Genomic DNA, 20,662 nt, shown 5'->3' with positions numbered 1-20,662 from the left:
TAAATGGCATCAATAAAAGATATGAACATTAATATGATAATCATAGTAAACTAATTTTGTAATCAAACGTGAAATTATAATATTTGCCAGTAATTGTGGATTAGTGAGTAATATTAGTATTGTCATTAACAGTATTAGTAGTAGTATTATTATTATTAGTAATAGTAGCGGTAGTAATATTATACAGTACGAATATATAAAATATTTACTTGTAACTTATCAAATCCTTATACATTTTTGAAGTTAGTGATTAAAATTTTACTCATTTTCAAATCTATTAATTTGTAAACAATCAATTGCAAACAACTTGTCAGCATATTCTCTGCTAAATGTAATTTTTTTTATAGATTGCGGAATAAAAATAAAATAAAAAAATTCAAATCTATCAATATAGCAATTAGTTCTAAAATAGTTCTAATTTTCCATGAATTTAACTATTGCCTTGTGGAAATTTATAGATAGCGACAAAAAATTTCAAAATGTTGAATTAAAATCTGTTACGTATACGTTGACTTAAATTTTATTTATCGATATGGTATTTTATAAAGAATATTGCATAAAAATATAAAATACCTTTTATTGGTATAAATAATACATACAAATCTATAAAATAAAATAGTCTTGTCAATTTATTTTCTATAATTTTATTATCTTCTAGAAATTTAATTCTAATTAGAATCGTCATTTATAAAAAAAAACTGTTAAATCATCGTTACTATGAGGATATATCAATCATATGATTTGTAAAAAAACATATTATAGCTGACAGATTTTTTAGCAAATACATTACAAACATACAGATATATATATATATATATTATATATATATATATATAAATTATAATAGCATAAATCTTTTAGAAAACCAGGTCAATCCAGTCATATGATCTTTCAATGGTTAATTATATTGTTATATTATAAGCACGTATATAAACACAAATACTTATAAATGTATATATGCTCATTTATTATTTTTTTGTAAAAAGTAGTCATTTCAATAAGAAATATTGCCATCAAAGATAATTACAGCTCATATTCACACAACTTGCTTTTGAGGCGTTTCTTAGAAAACTTGTAAATTGCATCACACCTCGCAATTTTAGATGTTATATAAAATCTTAAGATCAGTTTTCATAAGTGAACATCTTTTTAAGACGATATCTATTCTTTTTTACTTTAAAATTAATGAAGTATGAGATCATATATGTTCTGAGAAAAATCTTCATAATATAGTTTTTTTTTTAATTTATATATATATATATATATATATATATAATATATATATATTCATCTCTCATGCATGCATAAATGTTTAATCCGGTATGCAAAGCGACCTTGTAAGGCCGTACAAATCTAAAGCCTGTTTTTGACCCATACAAATAAACCAAAAAATACAAATATTATATTATATATTTATATATACACACATCTTCACATATACAAATACCGTGGAATTATTTCGTAATATAATTGCCACTCGCAAATATAAAAACATGATACAGTTCATTATGCTTTCAAGTTTTTGATGATAGCATAATCTAATGATCAAGATTTTTTAAGTGGAAAATTTTATAAATATACTCATTTTCAATAGTCATATATAATTAAATATTTATTTTATACTGTGTAAAATAATCTTTATTATGTAATTAGATAAATTATTAGATTTGGTAATTTTCATTAAGGTTTAGGTAATTGTAAGGTCAGTTGCATGAACTTTCCGATATGGAGATAATCGATTTAAACAATATAATGGAGATTTAGTAATGAATTTAAAATAAAACCAATTCTTATAGGCCTATAATATTTTAGGATGTTTGATAAGTTCATGTAAATTTAATTACTTTACCTCTATTCAAAATTAATCACCATTATTTTGAATTTCTATATAAATTATAATTTATCTATATGGTACTTTATTGAGAAAATCCAATGGTTTGCCTTTAATTTGTAGTACAAAAAAAAAATTAAAATAAATTTTGAACAAAATATTACGAAGAAACGACCTGGCCGATCTTTACCAAGAATTGATCAGCAAGATTTATCATAAGCTATTTATTGAATTATTTTTTATATTAAAATTAAATTGGAGGAAAAATATTTTATTACTTCGTGGTTCATGACCATCATCAATCTATTATTCACGAAAAATTTCTGTGCTGAATAATCATATATTCATTGAAAAATATTTGGTATAAACTGTAAAATTTATTCATGTTTTGCAATAACAGGAATCATAAAGTTTATGCATAATAGAAATTTTATGAAATATTGTGAAATATTACGGAATGACACTCTTCTAAGGTTACGACTTTGATAATGACATTTTAGGAATCTTTAGTGACCTTAAAAATATTTACAGTATTTTGCTTATTCATCAATATTTTTCTGGTAATGTTCATCTTCTTCCAGGTAGTAATAATAATACTAAGTATTTTATTGAAATACTTCAAATTTTTATGAACTGAAATTTTATGAATTTGTGGTTGACCAAAAATTTGGATTTTTTTTACATATTTTTGAATACTAAGAAAACTTTGATTCCTTTTGCAAAAATAAAAATCTGTATTTATGAACGATAGAAAAAAGGCTAATATTTATAAATATAACTAGTGGGGTGCATCGCATCGTGCCTTAAGGCAAATTTCTGGAGCTTCCCATACCGTAATTAAAAATTTTGGTACGGAACATAAATAAATTTACACAAAATGTGTACACATTATTAAAATCTCTATAAAATATCTGATAATTTCATGTACATATGTTCAATAAACATTTTTGTCCGAAAAATGACATATTTTGAACTTATTTTTATTGAGAGTCCATAACCGTGGACCTGCCTTCCGAAAAATTTAATCAGTTCTTCACTTTGTCAAAACAAGTAAAATGTTTTTTGAACGGACGCTGAGTTCTCTTAAAAACTGAGTTACCGTTTTTGGCACTTTTTGCCCCATATCTTCGGAACGGTTAGACCTGCTTGTGCCAAAAACTAATCAGCACGTCTTCTTATCAATACGAATCGAATGTTTTTTGAATTATTCGCATCGATTGATCGGTGTTCCCGAAATTGCCGACGAAAATTTGTATCCGCACACACACACATACATCCATTTTTTCTAAGGTATGCCTAAATATTCAGAAACTTACCCTACGGGAAGTTAATAAGATTTTGAAGGTATTATGAAATTCTATAATAATTTAAGGTAGAATATAGCAAAGTTTTTTTGTTATATTTCTTACCATAAATTTATGGTAGTTGCCCAATAATTTATATTATGAATATATCGCCATTAAAATTTTAAATATTCAATTTGTTAGATATTTTTGCCTTTTGACAAATGTTTTTTTAATTACTTATATGCATTATGATCCATTATATGAAAAAATCAAGTAATATGCAACCCTATGGTTGTCTTTTCTTGCTATGATATATTTTAATCTACTAAATATTTTTGTATAATTAAATTTTTGCAGTAATGATGACCTAAAGTGTAAATTACACTTGGAGACAAATTTTGATCTATATTTCTAACAATAAGTGGAAATGGATGTCATTACAGCTTGTTATCAGGTTGTTAACCATTTACATTTGAGTGGCAATATATCAGATTTATATTATATATCTATGTTCGTATATTGTGTCTCCAGAAGGTGTTTGAGATATATGATTTCAATAGAAAATCTGGTATCATACTGCTTGATACCGAGCTGGCCGAAGTTAAGATCGATGCAGAGATTAAAGAATGTTGCTAACGTTCTTCTAATCAAAAATATATTATAAAACATACAATTTATCTAGATAGAATTTAATTATAAAGCCTATTGTTAACTATGAGATGAAGAGAACAGATAATGTTTAGGAAACATAATTTACATTTCAATAGCTTTGTATAAAAACCGACTAAAAATTAAACAATAGAAATAACAAATCCAAATCGCATGTAAATAAAATTTATTTCACTTAACTCATGCGTTAAAGTCTGCGTTTTGTTGATTGCAATGATATTTACATATTAGCATATCGTGATGATGTTCTGATAAGTGAAAAAAATAATTTCTGTACATAATTTAAATAAATTTCAACACGCAAATACAGATCCATGCATTATTAAGATTATATTTACGTTTTGATATATGTAGAAAGTCCGAAAAGGTAATGAGGCGACGACTTATCGACGGATGGAGTGAAATTCTATCGAAATTATTATGACTTTCATAAACACAAGCAAATGTGTATCAGGAAATCATTATGTAAGGAGACACGCGATTATCTATACATATGAGTCGACAGAATAAAAACTCAAAAAAAAAAAATTAAATCGGAATCAGTCTACATACTTCAATTAGATATTACGTATGGTTAATAATTATAAAGCCCGGCATGTTATTATGAATTAGATAACTCGGAAGAAATGAAAAAGAATGAGGTTTTTTTAGAAATGAATCCGGGTTTAACGCGGAAAATGTCGCCGGATTTCTAAAAAATAATTTTGCATACATTGACTGCATTTCCAGTCTCAAGAATAAATTGAGCTCTATCAGAGATAAATTAATCATGGCTGGAAATTAATCACTAACATCTACTTCATGAAAATATTTTGCTATTAATATTGTTATTTATGAATAAATGATTTTATTTAATATTCAAATTGCTCAAACTACTCAACCATTGAGGTCAATATGCAATTATCGATTTACTAAATTGCTATTGCATTTTTTATAAAGCAAAATTGTAAATATAATAGAGCACAATGTATGTTCTTCATCGTGATAATAAAAATACCATGCCATTCCATAACAGATAATTTAACGGGTAATTAAATTGCGATTCTAGCAATAAAAAAAACTTAAAAAAGCTAATGTTATTTGTTATATTTCGATTTATAATTGCGAACTAATGAATACAACTACTCATAGATTTAATATAGAAGCATACTGAAGGTAGTCTTATATTCATTTTTTTTATTTTTCATCCAAGTAGTTATTTGAACCAAATTAAATCAATCAAAGTTATATCCATTCCAATTTTAAATCCAATTGAATCATCCTCTATGTGATAAATATAGAAAATGGTTAAAAATAATATGACCGTATTTTTTTTAACTTCAAATTCCTAATTTGATGTTTTCATGATTTTTAAAACTATTTTTTCAGTAGAATTTAAACATAGTATGTAGTATTCAAGAATATTATATAAATTATATTTTTCAAATTAATTTTTTTTTAAATCGGAATTATTAAAATTGAGTGGCAATCAGTCTTCCTCGCTTTTAAGTATTATATGAAATTTTGTAAATCTTAATTATTAACTTTAGTGATTAATCTAGCTTTGACTTTGCAAGTAAATTTTGTAAAAATATTTAAAATAAATAAAATAAGAATAAAATATATAAAATAACGGAACAATCTGGTATGAAAAACCTAAATCAGGGACATTATTGCTTCTAAAAAAGTTCGGGTTGTAAGGTGGAAATCCGGAACTTTTCCGAGACCATGATATTACAAAACACTAATTCACGCGTTTTTGCACTAACTTGTATCAGAATTGTTTTAATATTAATCCTCAGTTTAACTAACACAGTTAAAAAAAAACAAACACAAAGTATTTAAAATAAAACTGAAATTGAAAAAATTGGACATATTAAACCGCCTGCATTAAACTTTATAAGTTAATACTCTAGTAGTTTAATTAAAGTCATCTCTAAAGCGCTCTACTTTCTATTTATTTATTAGTTAAATATCTAAGTTTATATATATATATATATATATATATATATATATATATATATATGTTGATAGTTTTGTCAATGGACAAATTAAAAATTTGAAATAATTCATATGTTGTTCTTTTGCATAAGTTTAGTTTTAATAATTTTATATATTTTTTGTGTTTTTCCCGGTTTGGTATGTATATAGTATTCTCCTTTTTATATTTTTATATTTAATATAAACTATTGTTATCTATGTAATATGGTTTTTTAGATTACTGAATGATGACACACGAATTGAGTGTTAAAATCTTTAATAAAATAAAGATTTTTTAATTTAATCTTTTTTTTAATTCGACGATTGGGCTGCAAAATATTTTAAATATATATCCATAAATATATCCATTTATATTTTTATATTTAATATAAACTATTGTTATCTATGTAATATGGTTTTTTAGATTACTGAATGATGACACACGAATTGAGTGTTAAAACCTTTAGTAAAATAAAGATTTTTTAATTTAATCTTTTTTTTAATTCGACGATTGGGCTGCAAAATATTTTAAATATATATCAATAAATATATCCATATATATATTATATATATAGAGCTATCAAATTTCATTGAAGTAGCACATAATTAACTTGAGCATGTTTTCGTTTCCTCAATAAATTTTCTAATTAGAGATTTCAATGAATTACCAGTCAATGGTAACGGTATTTAATTATTTAATTAAGACATCGTTAGATTCAACAGGTTTCTCGAAGATAAATCTTGATTAGATTAGATTTTGCACAATGTAACTCGAAGATATCGAAGTTGGAATTGTAAAGTTGAATTAATAAAATATAATCAAAGTTAGAAAAATTATTTATACTCTCACAATCAAGTGATTATTTATTTCATGATAAATATGTCAGTTCCAGTCAGTCCATAAAAAATACTAAATATTTTTTTTTAATAAATAGGTGAAATATGCATTAAGTATTTCTTATATTGCGATTGTGTTGTGATTTACATAACGATTGAGAAGGTTTGATTGTCTTTTGCTCTAATTATTGCAACAGCATGCAATTTTCTAGTGCATTGCCTTTTGTTGTTTCATCTATGTAATATATATATATATATATATTGAATGGTAGAGTCTTGGATTTGTGTATATTTTTTGTAGAGTTTCGAACAAGAATCCAAAAATAATACAAAATAAAAAAACAAGAAAAGTTTTTAATAAACAATTTCTTTATTTAATTATTTGTTTACTGTCAACGTTTCGGAACTAGGTACGTTCCATCTTCAGGACATCTGTCAAGAAACATGATCTTGATAAGATTTAAGCAAACAATATGTTTAAGAATATTAAGAAAATAGATTTTTCTTAAATAATAAATTAATTGTAACAAATAATAATGTACAGAAATATGATAATATGATCAAAATGAAAATGATAAAAATAAATGAGTGGATTATTAGAACAGGATATTAAAAATGATAGAAATTTTTTTGAAAGTTATGGAAAAATTTTTTAAGAAAGGATTAATGATAAAATTGAATTAATTACCTGTATGTTTGAATATACGTTAGCACTTTTTCACTAAACAAGAATTTTTGACAAAAAATGAATTTGTGAGTTATTAATAATTTTAAAAAGACAACACTTTTAGTAATTTTGATTTACAAAAGTTAACTATTCGGCGGAAAAATAACTCACAAATTCATTTTTTGTCAAAAATTCTTGTTTAGTGAAAAAGTGCTAACGTATATTCAAACATACAGGTAATTAATTCAATTTTATCATTAATCCTTTCTTAAAAAATTTTTCCATAACTTTCAAAAAAATTTCTATCATTTTTAATATCCTGTTCTAATAATCCACTCATTTATTTTTATCATTTTCATTTTGATCATATTATCTTATTTCTGTACATTATTATTTGTTACAATTAATTTATTATTTAAGAAAAATCTATTTTCTTAATATTCTTAAACATATTGTTTGCTTAAATCTTATCAAGATCATGTTTCTTGACAGATGTCCTGAAGATGGAACGTACCTAGTTCCGAAACGTTGACAGTAAACAAATAATTAAATAAAGAAATTGTTTATTAAAAACTTTTTCTTGTTTTTTTATTTTGTATTATTTTTGGATTCTTGTTCGAAACTCTACAAAATATATATATATATATATATATAAATTTACATATTTTGCATGGGCATGCATATAAATATGCTTATACGCATTTAGAACTTGCGGGAAATTTTATTATAACTGTAAAGCTATATGAAAAACGAATTCTTCCACTTCAATTACATAGAGAATTGTATTACGATATAAATATTTTATTTGGTGATACTTATATTTGGTGATATGTGTATTTTATTTGGTCAATAACAATTTGTAACGATCATGAACTTCGATAGACCTTCGCATAAATATAATAAACGTGATTCTCATATGATGTTTCTCAAATAAAATTTAATAAGTATTGTTTTTAAATATTTAAAATTATATAAAGATGTGGTACTTACAAAGTATGGTATGTGCTTGGCTTTTTGGTTTTTCAGTTTGCTGCTGATTTCGTCTTTTATATGCTGCGTTTTCGAACTTTGCATATAATACATTTGCCATATGCTAGGTTTTTCACGGTGAGCTCTTGTCTCTAAAATAAATAATAAAAATTATAATTAAATTATACGTCATTATTATAAATTAATATAAACAATCCATTAGTTATACTAATTATCTAAATTCAAAACTTTTAGTAATATCATTAATCTGGCCATGCCAATTCCATTGTGTTTTAAATTTGGTAGTAAAAATTTTGTAATATTTATAATTTTAGTATAATAATATTATATAGAATGTCTTCTCTGGATTTATAAATAACGTTGTTTACAAAAAAAAAATATAAATTTAATAAAAAGTCATTCCTATTACAATACCATTTGTTTAACCAAAAAATCAATAGTTTATAAAAGAGTTTAGTTTTTTTTTTATTTTTGAAATTTGAAAATTTATTTGAATTATTCCTCTATATACATACAAATTCTTCAACCAAAAAAATTCTTTCCTCTTACAATTAAATTCAAAATTACAGCTCAATTTAAAAGTTAATTATATGATCACGAGGTCGTCAGCAGTCAAAGTACTAAAAATTTTATATCCATTGCATTTGAATTATATTTTCTCGTAAACTCCTCAATAAATTAATGAGACATTAATGACAAAATAAAGTCAAGATTATTTAATTAAAATTCGAACTAATATACGAACTAATATACGAATTGAAGTAGTAGAAGTAAGAAGAGTTTGGAAGATGAAATGAGTAGATGGTAAAGAAGAAGAAAAAGAATGAAGATAAGTTGAAAAGTATAAAGAAGAATAAAATTTATATAAAGCAAATAGTATAAAAGTAAAGATTGTATAGAATATGATTGTATAGGAGTAATATTGTAGGTGGAAAAGGAGCTAAAAGCTCGAGTAAGCGAGACTATTAAAATAAAAAACAAAAAAACAATTTTGCGTATATATTATAATAAAAATATATACGTCAGCCCAAAATGAGCTCTAGTCAATTATGGCACAATATTAAATTACTGGGTCAATATTGGATCATTTAAATACGATTCGATTTGCGCCCCAATTAATTTCTTCTGTTATAAAATTATCTTATTTAGAATAGTTGTGTAAGTAGCTACACAAAATACAATATTTCGGCTGATCTGCCAATATTAAATAAAATAAACCTTTACTTTGGAGTAAAATTTACCTTTACCGCAAAGATCCTTTTTGTCCTTATCCATCAGTTCATAGTTAATACTCAACTCTGACATATTATCACAATTTCCTTTACTGTTTCGGTTCACAAATTCACATTTACTTTTCACTATTGAGTCACTTTTTACGTTCACATATTCACACTGATTATTTGATTTTAAATTTTCACTTTCTGAATTATAGAGTTCACTATTGTAAGCTTTTTGACTGCCAATATTTTTTGTATTGAATATTTCGTTCTCGAAATTCAGCATGGGATCTAAAAAAAAAGAAAATTGATAAGCTTTCAAAAGTTTTCCTTCTCTAATATCCATCAGGGATTTATTTTATTATATGATTATTTATAATGTAGTATGAACATTTCAGATTCCTATAAATATGATATAACATGACGCACGTTGATGCAATAGAAATTGCAGTACTGTCGGAATAGTACCAATTTAAGCAAATGCTGGAAATATAGTACTGTTATACAACTCATTACGAGAATCATTTTGCTGGTACTTTTGCGAAATGAGAGCAGACACAGCAATTATTTAAGAATTAATACAAGCTCATAAATGAGAGGATAAAAATATATTAATTATTAAAAATAAGAAAACATGAAAGTAATAAATGTGATATGGTAACAAATAGATGGAACAGGGGGAATAGGGTAGATTGATTGGTAGACTCATTAGTAGGTATCAGCAAATCAGCAGGTTCATGGCAATTATATAACATTTTCCTCACCAAATATAAAGTGTATATTAATTTTATTTTTTTACCTTTATCGCCAAAAGCTCTAGTCACGGTCAACAGCTTTCTGTCGCTCCTCAAACATACACTCAAACGCCTCATAGCGTCTTCACAGTTTGATAAATCATTATTAGAACTATGATGAACATCTACTTCACTCCTGGGAAAAACATTGGGCTTCTGCTGCAAAAGATCGACATTCTTATCAGCGCCCATCACCCTGTCGTCAACAGATTGACATGGGTCAGTCCTGACATTTGATATATCTGTCGTGACTTCTAATCCGTAGACATCATCAGTCGTCATGTTGTTGATATCATGACGGGCTTTGCCTGTCGAAACGTCACATTGGGTTTCGGAACAATCGTGGTTCCTAATGTGACCTAAAAGTTCTTGGCGGATCGTCAGCAATGCACTTCTAGGAGAATGAGCTTCCAAAAGTATGGATTCGATTTCCTGAGGAAAAAGAAAAATAAACATAAATGTACGAATTTATACGTAATATATATATATATATATATACATATATATATATATATATATATATATATATATATGTGTGTGTGTGTGTGTGTATTATGCATATATATGCATGTATCGCCTTTGTTGAAGACAGGCGGTATGACATTCATTATGATTTATGATAATAAGGAAGTAATATACTCTTAGCTGAATTGATATTTTTTCCTATATTGCCATTTTACATAAACAACATTCCGCACCAACAATTCTGGATTACATTACAAACTAGTGGTGCATGGCATTGTGCCTTAAAGCAAATTGCTAGAACTTCCCGTACCAAAAACTAAATTATTAAAAAAACTTTGCAAACCTTTGAAAACATTAGGTTTTTGAGAAATTTTAATTTTTTTGAAAAATATTGACTTTTTTGAAAAATTAGTTTTTTTTATTTTTTGAACTTTTTTTGTACTTTGATTTTTTTTCAAATTTTGAACATTTTTTTAAGCGATCGCGCTGCATGGCTGGTTTGGACACGAAATATCAAAGTGCGTAAGCGTCGCGTAGTCATTTAACGTGTGAATATTGGTACGGAACCCATATAAATAATCTTTATAAAATATCTGATAATATGATGTACATAAAAATCATTATTAAAAATTTGACCAGTTTTTCATTTCGTCAATACAAGTAAAATATTTTTTGAATCATTCAAATCGGATGCTCTGTTCTTTCAAAAATTGAATTACCATTTTTGGTACTTTTTGTCGCGTATCTTGGAAACGGCTAGACCTGCCTTTGCCAAAAACTAATGAGCACGTCTTCTTATCAATACCAATCGAATGTTTTTCAAATTATTCAAATCGGTCGATCCGTGTTCCCGAAATCGTCGACGAAAATTTGTATCCGCACACACACACACTCATACACATATACACACATACATCCATTTTTTCTAAGGTATGCAAAAATGTTCAGAAAGCTTTGAAACGTAAAGATATATAAAAAAGTTCATTTTCGATTTTTTTGCGATTACTATAACATGCCCTATAAAAAGTTACAGCATATGATAGTATGTTTAATATTTAGAGTATTGGAATAACTTTCTCAGAGAAATAGAGAAAACAAACATGTAATATAAAACACGATTGATTTTTTATTGGAAATAATGATAATATTGCAAATAATGTGTACAGGAAAATCTGTTTTTTATGTAACCGCATAAATAATCAAACAAACACAATTTTTTGTTTTTACACACTACAATCGCTTAAATTGTGCTCTAAAATAATCAAAAAAATTGTGAAATGACGTTAAAATTGGTTAGAAAACCGTGAAATTTTACTAACAAGAGATGCGTTTAGAATATGAGACTTTTAATAATTTTCAGAATCAGTTTTTACTAAAAAAAAGTACATGCAACCTTGCCTTGGCTCATCAGAAATAATAGTTGCCAAAAATTCTGATCGTGCCAAAAAAAAAATTTGATTACATTTCTCAATTACGATATTTCTATCACGTCAGTAAATAATGAATGTATGTCATAGTTAAAGTACTATTGCAATAGTTTTCTTCAAATTATGTATCTTTCATATCCATTTTAAAAGTTTTAAACTTTCAAAATGGATAGTTAGATGATTAATGATAAACTTTATCAACATGCCATAAAATATTAAAATTTGAGTTTTTGTATTTATAATATGCTCAATTTCCTCATCAATTACCAAATCAATTAAACTATTACTATGTTGAGAATATATTAATCATTTATATTACTTGTGAAAGTTTGACTAGCATCCTTGAAGTACTACTGCAATAGTTTACTTCAAATCATGCATCTTTCATACCCAATTTAAAAGTTTTAAACTATATTATTTTAAACGTTTCCAAAGTTGTCAAAGTTGATGATTAATGATAAATTTTATCAACATGCCAAAAAATATTTGAATCTGAGTTTTTGTATTTATAACATGCACAATTTCCTCATCAATTACCAAATCAATTAAACTATTACTATATTGAGAATATATTAATCATTTATATTACTTGTGAAAGTTTGACTAGCATCCTTGAAGCATCGCAACGACATTTGCTTTTATTATCATCACTTGGTTCACGTCTGTCACCAATAGTAGAACTTCCTCTACCGTCTATGATTTCGTCTTCATTTCGAATTCCGTCATCTTCCTGACCCTGAAATCTGGGATCTAGATTCAAATCAATTTCGAAATTGGAATTCCTCCGGTTATTGGAATCGTGTCGACTCATTTTTGAGTCTAAATGAGCCGGATCTGGATGATGAGTGAGGTTTGAGTCGGAATCCCAACCGTCATACTTCCTTCGAGCTAAGATGATTCGATCCATGGGAGGCCACACTGGTCTGGGGGATACATAATGCAAATTTATTATCATAAATTAAATTTGATGAGATATTGTGCAAAAAATTTAGGATTTGAATATCAATTGTTAGGCTTAAAAAATCCTTGTACTTTGCCTTTAAAAAACATTAAATCTGATAAATAATTTATCCTATGAAATGGTTTAATAGACTCGATTTATATGACTCAATTTTTTCTTAATTTATTCTAAAATTTATTTAAAGCTTTTCGAGCTTCTTAATAAAGCCAGAAATCGTCAAGCTTTTAATCATGAGCCCTGGGTTGACAACTACGTTTTGGACAACCTGATATCAAACAGTACTGAAAAGTAAAATATAACTGCTTGACATTGCTGAATTAAATTAAAATATATCATCACTATTAGGAATACAGCCATTGGGTTATTTTCTAATAAGTGCTATATTTGAAATAAAAGTATCATTAAACATACTTAAAGAACTCCAAGTTCTGATTAGTGTTGAAACTAGTAGTGCATGGCATCGTGCCTTAATGCAAATTGCTGGAACTTCCCGTACCAGAATTAAATATTCGAGCAAAAAAAAAATATTGATCAATGGTTAATTACAATTGTTTTACATATTTTCAGAAACAAAATTAATATTACTATATATTTATTCGTGATTCGTGAAAATATACAGTGACGGATCTTGTCGCTCAAATCACTTGAAAATGCTTACATTAAGAAGAGATGCCCGGTGAATCCATCTGAGGATATATTTCTTACGAGTATAATAACGCATATGAAATATATACATTTTTAAAATGAATTGAATATTTAAAATTTATGTATTTATATATATATATATATATATATATATATATTTGAAAATTTTGAAGAAAAATCTAAAAATTTTGAAAATTTTTTGAACCTTATAAGTGAACTTTAAAAATTAAAGATCTTGGTACAAAACCCAAAAAAATTGTAACAATATTAGTCCACATGTTTAAAATGCATATTTCTAATGATCATTTTTGACCGCCAAATGGCATTTTTTTACTTTTTCCTATCTATCTACGAAACTGCTAGACCTGCCTCGCCAAAATTTTTACCAATTCTTCATTTCATCAATACAAGTAAAATGTTTTTTGAATCATTCAAATTTGGTACTCCGTTTTCTCAAAAACTGAATTACCGTTTTTGTCACTTTTTTGCCCCGTATCTTCGAAACGGCTGGACCTGTCTTCACCGGTTGATTCGTGCGCCCGAAATCGTGGACGAAAAATTGTATCCAACATACACACACATACACGCATATATGAATTTATTCTAAGATATGGCAAAATGTTCAAAAACCTTTAAAACGTTAAGAATTGCAAAAAAATAACTTAAAGATCCAAACAAATATCAATATTTTAATTCATTTCTGAACCGTTAGTTTGTAAGTTACGACCGAGAAAAACACGAGTGTCTAGATGCAACATGCAACTATTTATGTTTATTTGTAACTTTCTTAACAAATTATTACCTATAAAAATGTGGAATTTCAATTACTTGAAAATATCACGCTTTTTAGCGTGTCTAACGGCTGTCCTTTATATTAAATTAATGTAATTTATACAAGAAACGCAGTTTTTATTATCAATAGTTAGACGCATCACAAATTAGTCTGATTTTATTATTATTTCGTGATTCATTTTCATTCTGGATGTGCAAATAGAAATCTAGAGAATTAACACGACAGTATGAAAATCAATAAAAATGATTAAGTTTTTATGTACTAATTTAAGTGAATGCAATTTTCAGAGATAATAAAATATTAGAACCGACGAAGGTCTCATTTTGCAACAGCTGAGTGCATCATGAAATGGGAAAAAGGCAAAAACAAAATGAAATTGCTATTTGGAATTAGAAAATGAATTGAAAAAGAAAGTGCACATTATAACAAAAACTAAATCACACCTTGGAATATGTTATTAACGTTAACATTCTTTTAACACGATTCTGGACATGCACTTATTTTCCAATAGATTCAGAAGTAGTTGGTGTAAATGTGCTCATTTATATATATATAATATATATATATATATATATATATATATATATATATATATATATATATATATATTATTAATTTTAAATAGAAATTTTCTGGTTGCTTAACAAACTTCTCCGAGAAAATGCCAATAGAAATCCTGTGAAAACGTAGCTCTTAAAGTCAAATCAATCATAAAGTTAGTGCTGTTTTTACTATGTAAAACTTATGTAAGACAAATATATAATATGGGATACAAATTTCCATTTTTGTTGTTTTTTTGAATAAATAAATATTATTCATAGCGTTAATTATCACGTAATATCTGTAAAAAATATTTGTGATTTATAAAAAAAATGGAACCCATTTGAACAAAAAACTAGTGGGGTGCATGGCATCGTGGCTTGAGGCAAATTGCTGGAACTTCCCGTACCGTAATTAAAAATTTTGGTACGGAACCCAAAAAAATTTACACAAAATGTGTACAATGTGTACTCTCAAACTCTAAAAAATCCCTAAAAAATATCTGATTATTTGATGAACATATGTCCAATAAACATTTTTGACCGCCAAATGGTATTTATTTAACTTATTTTTATTGAGAGTCCATAATCGCAGGTCCTGCCTTGCCAAAAATTTAATCAGTTCTTCATCTTGTCAATACAAGTAAAATGTTTTTTGAATTATTAAAATCGGACGCTCCGTTAGCTTAAAAACTGAGTTACCGTTTTTGGCACTTTTTGCCCCGTATCTTCGGAACGGCTAGAGCTGCCTTCGCCAAAAGCTAATCAGCATGTCTCCTTATCAATACGAATCGAATGTTTTTTTTAAGTCGTCGACAAAAATTTGCATCCGCGCGCGCGCACACACACACACACACACACGCACATACATCCAATTTTTCTAAGGCATGCCAAAATATTCAGAAAACCTCTGAAACGTAGAGATATATAATTTTTTTTTCGATTTCTTTGCGATGGCTAAACTCACCCTACGGGAAGTTAATAAGTTTAGTTTTTCAGATTCATTTACCTGGGTATGGCAAATCCTTGATGATGTCCATTTTGTACTTCAGAAGTATGCTTCAAAACCTCGAAATTATCCTTGCTATCACATTCAGAATTCTCAGCAACTGAAGCACTTTCCAAATTATTCTTCCTACTTAAAACATCACCAAAACATTGATAGTCTTCAGTAAGAAGTTTGCCTTCAGGAATCGTTGACAAAGTTCCTTGACCCGAGGATGAAGTGACGGATCCAGAAGACAAAGATGACGCCCTAGATTCACGCCTGTATCTTCCACCAGGATAGAGATCCCGATTTCTAGGTGTAAAATTTTGTGGATTATCTCGATTCACTTGGAGAGGTTTTGAGATCTGATTGAGAAACCGTTGGTTCCTCAAAAGTAGTTCTGGATTTTGTCTAAACCCTCCGTCTCTTTGGTAACATTCAGGTTTACCAATCGGGTTTTCGTAGATAGGATAATTTTGATATTCACTGATTCTAGAATTTCGAGCCAGATAAACAGGTTGGGATGTCCTTAAAATTGGTTCTCTATGTTCTAAATCTTTGGATATGATAAATACATTTTCTTTATTATTCAATACATTCGTAGTATTTTCAAGACTTCCTAAAACTCTCGATTGTGGCAGACTCAATCGAGGTCGTGGTTTTGGAGAACCAGGACTTCGTTCATCCAGGGATTTTATATTTTCTTGATTATCACATGTTTCAGCCTCTTCACCGTTGGAACTTGAAATATTATCGGCAGTGGAGTCGCTAAATTGAGGTTCTCTTAGAGGTATTTGATGATAATATTCCGAGTCACTTCTAAATGTTTCTGTCCATCGAGATTGCGACCGGGAAATTGTTGGAAAAGAAGGACTAGTCGTTATTTGATCTGGTTTTTTGATGGGCGGACCACTCAGAGTCGCATTGTTGGAATGAACAGGGCTGGAAAAGGTATTTTATATGCATATAGATGAAAATTACATATTTATATTGACAATAGCTTATTATCTCGTGTAATAAAATGTATGTATAAAATTATTAAATATTAACGAGCAGATTAACCACAACAATTGAGCAAGGCTATTACTGGCAAATAATGATAAATTACATTTTAATTCATTTCAATTCTCGTCATCGATTTTACATCTTGACGTATGGCTCTAATAATATTTTTATTGCAAAATATCGGACAATAATTATATTTAAGAAATTAAGATATAAAACTTTGTAATGTCTCGAAATCAATGTCATAACTTTAATAAGCCCCCTAAGGCGTGCGTACAGACGTACGTTGGTTATCAAGAAGCAAAGTTGTAAGTAGGGTTTAGGAATTACGAGATAAAATTGGATTGTTTCTTAAAAATCAGAGAACACAAAAAGAAAAAGAATATTTTGCTAAAATTAAAGACCAAACTTTTGTTCTATAAATAGAGTTGGATAATAAACATATTTTCGTTCAAATTTGTGTGGTTTTAATTATTTTAAATTAGCTAGGGGTAAACTCAATTCCTATACTTGTTCACAGGGGTAGTGACATTGAAAAGGTTGGGAACCACTGATTTAGAGTTTGAAGTATGTTGAACCAGATTTCTGCCATAATATATTTTTTTCATGTAAAGTCCAATAAGTCTAATATAATATTTTAGAAGAAGAAGAAGGTAAACTAGAATATCTGAATCAAAGTCTAAGATGTCTTTATGTAAATCTTACCATCTAATTACGTCCTAATGACATTAAAAACCATCATATTTAATTGCTTTTTTCTTCATATTGTAGTATTTTCATAATCAATTTATTAACATTGAATTACAATATTTATACCTGTCTTTGAAGTCATCATTATAAATTCCCTCACTATGATTGGAAGATCCATAACCAGATGAATTGGATCTTTCTCTCATCGTTGGACATCTGGCGAGATCCTTGTCGAGATCGACGTCCTTCATGTTGATCTCTTGGTCATTGTCATCAATAAACATTGGATTTACCCTGTAATGATAATAATAATAAATCATTAGAGTATAAGTGCAGAGTGTGGTCTGTTTTATTAGATACATTAGAGCTTATTTATTGCGATATCGTGCATTTATATGTTTATAGTAAAAATAAATGTAGAGGTTAATGGAAATGTAATATTATATGTTTTCTGTTTATAGGATTCTAAAAGACCTTATATGTAAATAATATGATAATAATAATACATCGTCTGGACGTAACTGGTTTTTATATGATTCCACTTGTAATTTTTATGCGATCTAGCAAACTAAGGATTTTTTCAAATGGGTATTGGATTTTTAATATATTAACCAAATATTGCGTTATTATTTTATTATAGTTATAGTCAATTTCACATTATTCTATAAATGCTGCAAAAATTGTATAAAAAATTGTCTTTGATTGTCATATACAAAATATAAAACCAAGAATATAGAAACTAATTGAATTTTTTGTGGACGATGTTTCTTCAGTGTTTTAATTGGATACAATTACATCTATAAATATAAAAAGTTAACCATAAATTTGTTAAACATTAAACAGAAATTCATTAATATTGTTAATTATTTTTAAGTTGCAATATTTTTTGCCCAGGAATTAATTTAAATATCATCATCACCACATTTTGGAGAATATGGTGAATTTTTTAAGTTGTTTATGAACTTTTTTACATATAACCAAGACTTTTTGGATTAAAATCAAAGAAAAAAATTATTATATATATATATATATATATATATATATAAATTGTATAAGTAAATGTATAGTTGATGTCTACAAAAATATAATAATTTTATGAAAATATTTTTAAATATTTTAATAAATATTACATAAATAATCCCATAATAGAAAATAATAAATGAGTTTTACTCGATCAACGAGGATTATCTTCAGTTCTAGGACAAAAACTGAAATATGAATATATGTGAGACATATATGTATGTAAGCTTGAAGTTATAGAGAAAATATCCAAAATCAGGTAATCAAATTGACCGAACCCTCGAATAGAGACTAACTCCAGCTCACTTGCGGTCATAAATGTATATATACGAGTACATATTCATAATATTTAATTTCGATATAGTATATTTTATATTGTTTTAATAAAAAAATTAAATTAAGGGTACTAAAGCCACTGCTACGAAAAAGATAACATTTTTTGCATAAGCCCTCATAGAGGTGACATGGACTCTATCAGTTTCAAAGGCCGCCAAAGTTTACGAGCAGAGTTTAGAAATGTAGTATTGCTGAAGATTAGAGAAGGCATAAAGGAATAATAAAAAACAATGAATTATTAAAAAACTATTAGTAAAAAGCGTCTGATGTATGATGGTCAGAAAGGACCCAAACAAAAAATATGCGGTTTCATAAAATATGCGGGTGATCGATGGCTTATACAAGAAAGTACAGCGATTTGAAAGCCAATTCATAGGACAAGGAAGCACTGATAATAATATTAATTCTAGTACATTATTTGACCATAGATCTGTATAGAACATTGTTAAAATTAAAAAGTGACTTTTGTCTTCAAGATTGTGTTCGTGTCAATCGGTACACGATCGCCACTAACACACGACTCCGCATAAATATGTAATATTACGAAATAACGTTGTCCGTGCCACGGTCAAACCAACTCATTGGCAACTGGAAGAATTTTTTTCAAAGTCAAATCTTTAAACCTACATATGTTTATCTCCAACATTTGCATGTATGTGTTTGTATATGAAAATTAAAAAATATTTTGTACTGAGTTATTGAAATTCCTCAGAATGCGCTGAATCATTATTAATTTAACTGAAATTATTCGAATTGCTTGAATTGATAGAATTACCATTGTGGGAAAGCCATTTGACATTGATTTGAAACGTGTTTCACCTATTACAAGAGGTTTTAGATTAGTTGAAATGTACAGTAACAGAATATACAGTTTGTGCATTGCATTGGGAATCGAGAGCTTTTATGATAGCTTTATATTTGCAGACAGTTCATTGACTGAAAAAATTGTATTTCTTCAATCCTGGACATATCACACTAAATCATTGGAGAGTGTTATTTTTAACATTTTTAGTATTTTATTCATTAGCCATCTGCCAACGTTGTCATATTTCTCAACATCAGGATCAAACAAATAAAAGTCTGATTTTTTACAGGTACTTCTTTATAGTAGTTTTACCCATGTTAATTGCATGCCGTATAATTTAAGGCCATGTTCCCAGATGATATTGCATATAGCAGCGCGTGAGATCTAGTTCGAAGCCCAGATCCCAATAAAGTGATTTTGCGAAACTTGTCGCATTGAGAAAGATTGCAAATTGTTCAGCATCGAATAAATATAGATGTCAACAAAAAGATCTCGCAAGATCTCGTTACTCGAAATGATTTAAACGATGCTGTCGATCTTTATGCATAGCTCGAAATTGGATCACAAATTATATGTTTCGAAACTCCGTGACGTGGGCGGTGTAGATCGTCTTTTTTATTGTTGTTTGGAAATATAACCATTAAACTTTTTGCAAAGGATTATTTTTTTAAGTTTTATAAATAGATCGTGATGACTATTTAAAATTTTTGAAATATTTCCTATAGGTTTCACATATTA

At 27.4% G+C, this 20,662-nt stretch overlaps 2 protein-coding genes across 2 annotated transcripts in view; one reads left to right on the top strand and one right to left on the bottom strand.

Moving 5' to 3' along the window:
* LOC113386239 overlaps window positions 1–3,753 on the top strand; it is a 73,759-nt gene extending 70,006 nt beyond the window's left edge. Inside the window, exon 10 of the mRNA XM_026624030.1 lies at window positions 3,649–3,753. Coding sequence (XP_026479815.1) covers window positions 3,649–3,753 — 105 coding nt within the window. The remainder of the gene's footprint in view (window positions 1–3,648) is intronic.
* A 1,257-nt stretch (window positions 3,754–5,010) lies between these two features.
* LOC113386238 lies at window positions 5,011–19,911 on the bottom strand. Its single transcript, XM_026624029.1, has 8 exons — window positions 19,895–19,911; window positions 17,890–18,057; window positions 16,090–17,010; window positions 12,732–13,065; window positions 10,256–10,682; window positions 9,481–9,747; window positions 8,240–8,370; window positions 5,011–5,049 (listed from the first exon to the last, which is right to left on the bottom strand). Exons 1-8 carry the CDS (start codon window positions 19,909–19,911, stop codon window positions 5,011–5,013), a joined length of 2,304 nt encoding a protein of 767 aa, XP_026479814.1.
* Between the last annotated feature and the right edge of the window lie 751 nt (window positions 19,912–20,662).

This window comes from Ctenocephalides felis, unplaced genomic scaffold (assembly GCF_003426905.1).
Source record: "Ctenocephalides felis isolate EL2017-DRISC unplaced genomic scaffold, ASM342690v1 CF-g0.4_SCAFFOLD_03571, whole genome shotgun sequence".
NCBI classification, from domain to species: Eukaryota; Metazoa; Arthropoda; class Insecta; order Siphonaptera; family Pulicidae; genus Ctenocephalides; species Ctenocephalides felis.
This window is presented reverse-complemented; position numbering and strand designations above follow the sequence as displayed.

Excerpts from the sequence above, each read along its gene's own strand:
- LOC113386238 (XM_026624029.1), bottom strand. Across the intron at positions 8,371-9,480 it reads AAAGGATCTTTGCGGTAAAG|AGACAAGAGCTCACCGTGAA; the intron begins GTAAATTTTACT and ends TATTTATTTTAG. Across the intron at positions 5,050-8,239 it reads CCAAGCACATACCATACTTT|AGGATGATTCAATTGGATTT; the intron begins GTAAGTACCACA and ends TTTATCACATAG.